The sequence below is a fragment of the Stegastes partitus genome, unplaced genomic scaffold (genome assembly GCF_000690725.1).
Source record: "Stegastes partitus isolate 25-593 unplaced genomic scaffold, Stegastes_partitus-1.0.2 Scaffold1244, whole genome shotgun sequence".
In the NCBI taxonomy this organism is placed as follows: Eukaryota; Metazoa; Chordata; class Actinopteri; family Pomacentridae; genus Stegastes; species Stegastes partitus.
In genome coordinates, this window is record NW_007578975.1 from 1,494 (window position 1) to 4,579 (window position 3,086).

Genomic DNA, 3,086 nt, shown 5'->3' on the forward strand with positions numbered 1-3,086 from the left:
CCATAGCTAACCATAGCTAACCATAGCTACCCATAGCTACCCATAGCTCACCATAGCTACCCATAGCTAACCATAGCTCACCATAGCTCACCATAGCTCACCATAGCTAACCATAGCTAACCATAGCTNTAGCTACCCATAGCTCACCATAGCTACCCATAGCTAACCATAGCTCACCATAGCTCACCATAGCTCACCATAGCTAACCATAGCTAACCATAGCTCACCATAGCTCACCATAGCTACCCATAGCTACCCATAGCTAACCATAGCTACCCATAGCTACCCATAGCTCACCATAGCTAACCATAACTAACCATAGCTAACCATAGCTACCCATAGCTAACCATAGCTACCCATAGGTCACCATAGCTACCCATAGCTAACCATAGCTCACCATAGCTACCCATAGCTCACCATAGCTACCCATAGCTACCCATAGCTAACCATAGCTAACCATAGCTAACCATAGCTACCCATAGCTACCCATAGCTCACCATAGCTCACCATAGCTCACCATAGCTACCCATAGCTCACTATAGCTAACCATAGCTCACCATAGCTACCCATAGCTCACCATAGCTAACCATAGCTAACCATAGCTAACCATAGCTAACCATAGCTCACCATAGCTNATCTAATCTAATCAGATAGAAGCGATCAATACAGTTCGATCTAATCTAATCAGATAGAAGCGATCAATACAGTTCGATCTCATGTCATGAAATGCGTCGGCAGAGTTTCTGTCCATGAAAGCTGTTTGATAAAAGCCAACTTTACACCCGATGAGGCTGATGCAGATCCTTCAGAGGAGCTCTCTGTGTTCTGGTGTTGACCCGGTCTGTTGGTTCTGTCACCTGGTTCTAAACCTTGTTCCTGTCTGTCTGCAGCTCTGCAGTCGGAGGATGCTGACGACCGACTGTGCGCCTTCACCGACGGCCTGCAGGGGGCGGAGCCTGCTCCCACCAATGAGCTGCGAGGAGTGGTGCAGGAGAACGGCACGATTCGCTGCAGCCGCGGCTCCCGCTGCTATGGATTGTGGGAGAAAAGAGCCGACGGGGAAATGCAGCTGTTGAACCAAGGTGAGCTCAGCAGGTTTGATGGATCTGAGTCCCTGCTTACCGTCTCATGGACAGCTTGGACTTGTTTTGTGTTGTTTCGGACAGTTTCATCAGTACGACACATTTCTGACTCTGATCTTGGTGTGAAGGTGACATTCATGATGTGTGCTTTCAGCGGTTTTTAAACAGCAGGACTCCATCCAGTCTTTTCTTTAAGTTCTACATTCATAGGAGTTGATTCATGTTGATAACTGACTCCTCCAACTTTGTTTTCTCTAGTTTTGATTCCAGACATTGCTTTTTTGTTCTTAATGTAATGCTCATACATGATGTGTTGGACCCGTGTCCGTGCAGGCTGTTGGACTCATGTCGGCCACCAGCAGGAGTGTCATGGCGACCGCTGCGTCCTTGTTGCTGTGGCGCCGTCTCAGGTGCAGAAGGCCAACTATCGTTTCTGCTGCTGCAGCCGCGACCTCTGCAACGCCAACTTCACCGAGGCCCCGCCCACCGCCGACACCCCCGCCCTGCAGCCGATGAAGACAGACGGCCGGGACGACGGGCAGACAGGTGAGTGGACAGGTGTTGGCCGTTCGCTACGTAACTGAACACGGTTCCGTCTGCGACTCAGAAAATAACACAATAAGCGGAAAAGCTAAATTCTGCTCAGTCCAAACGTTCACACAGCCTCTGATATACGCAAGAATAACGTTTGGGAGTTTTACATATTTTTGGACATAAACAGAAAAAATGAGAACTTCTAAAAAACTAACCGTAAACTACTCCCAAAGGAAAACGTTTTATAACTAATATATTCAGACTTTATCTGTCACTGCATTGATCAGCAGTCGACCAATCAGCAGCCAGTGAGTTCTAAATGACCCTGCACCACTAATCACTGACGCCCTTTGTGCTACAGCAGTAACCAGTGAGAGGCTCCACCTGGTGGAACAACCAGGCACTGCAGCTGGTCTATGATAGCTGAAGTTTTATCGAAGATGAGCATCAGCAGATATTAAATATTAAATGACTCGGACCAAATTAGGAGCAACAAACCCGGACATCTTCAAATGTACACACCTGAATAAGACAAACCAGGATGAAGGGAGGCTCTCACCCTGATGCACGTCAGACCCCCAGGTCCTCAACACAGGGATGTGGTTGCCCCCGCCGACCATGGTACGGCAGTGTTGATTCAGAGGAGAGGCCGTTCCTAGCTCACCTGTAAGGCCTCACCTGGTTGGACCTCAGCTGGAGCTCCAGGCTGTTCTCAGACGGGACTGATTATTCTGTCGTCTGGTCAATAACATGGAGGACAACATCAGGTCTGTCAGCTGGAGGTGACAGCGACAGACATTTTACCCAATGATGTCACTAAGGTCACATGACGTCGTCCTTTAAAGACGAAGACGGATCGCCTTTCTGATGCTGCAGGAGGCCACATGGAAGCTGTATCGATCGGAGCTCTGTGTCCTCACTAGTGCTGCAAGGAACCTTTATTTTCTTTATTCATCAGTCGGGTTTGTTCTAGAGCTGCAATTGATGATGATTTTAACTATTGATTATTTATTGATCGATCAGTTATTTGTCTGAGGCTTCAGGTGAACCGTGTGTTGGCAACAGTCCTCACAAAGGTAGCAGGATGAACGTGTGTGTCAAACCCACCTCAACCTCTGACTGATGACGTCACAGTGATACTAACGATGACGTCATCGTCCCACAGATCACCAGCTGACGCCGGAGGAGACCGCGCTCGTCGCCCTGGTAACCGTCGCCATAGCAGCCATCCTCATCGGGGCGCTGTTCCTGGGATACCGCGTGATGAAAAGTACGCACACACACTAACGGAGCATGTGATCAATAATAATCTAATGATCACTGATCAATAATCGTGTTTGTGTTCAGGGAAACAGAAACACAGTGTGTCTGCTGTGGATGTGATGGAGGCAGCAAACAGCCAATCAGCTGTCGACCTGGACAGCCTCAAACTGATGGAGGTACCGCACACACGCACACACACACACACAC

General features: G+C 48.7%; 1 protein-coding gene across 1 annotated transcript in view; it reads left to right on the plus strand.

Moving 5' to 3' along the window:
- Positions 1-890: 890 nt before the first annotated feature.
- The window catches only part of LOC103369128 (bone morphogenetic protein receptor type-2-like), a gene marked incomplete at its 5' end in the record, with an annotated part of 16,477 nt that continues 14,281 nt past the window's right edge, over positions 891-3,086 (plus strand). Inside the window, 4 exons of the mRNA XM_008297767.1 lie at positions 891-1,082; positions 1,416-1,628; positions 2,782-2,886; positions 2,964-3,055. Of these exons, the coding sequence (XP_008295989.1) occupies positions 891-1,082; positions 1,416-1,628; positions 2,782-2,886; positions 2,964-3,055 (602 nt within the window). The remainder of the gene's footprint in view (positions 1,083-1,415; positions 1,629-2,781; positions 2,887-2,963; positions 3,056-3,086) is intronic.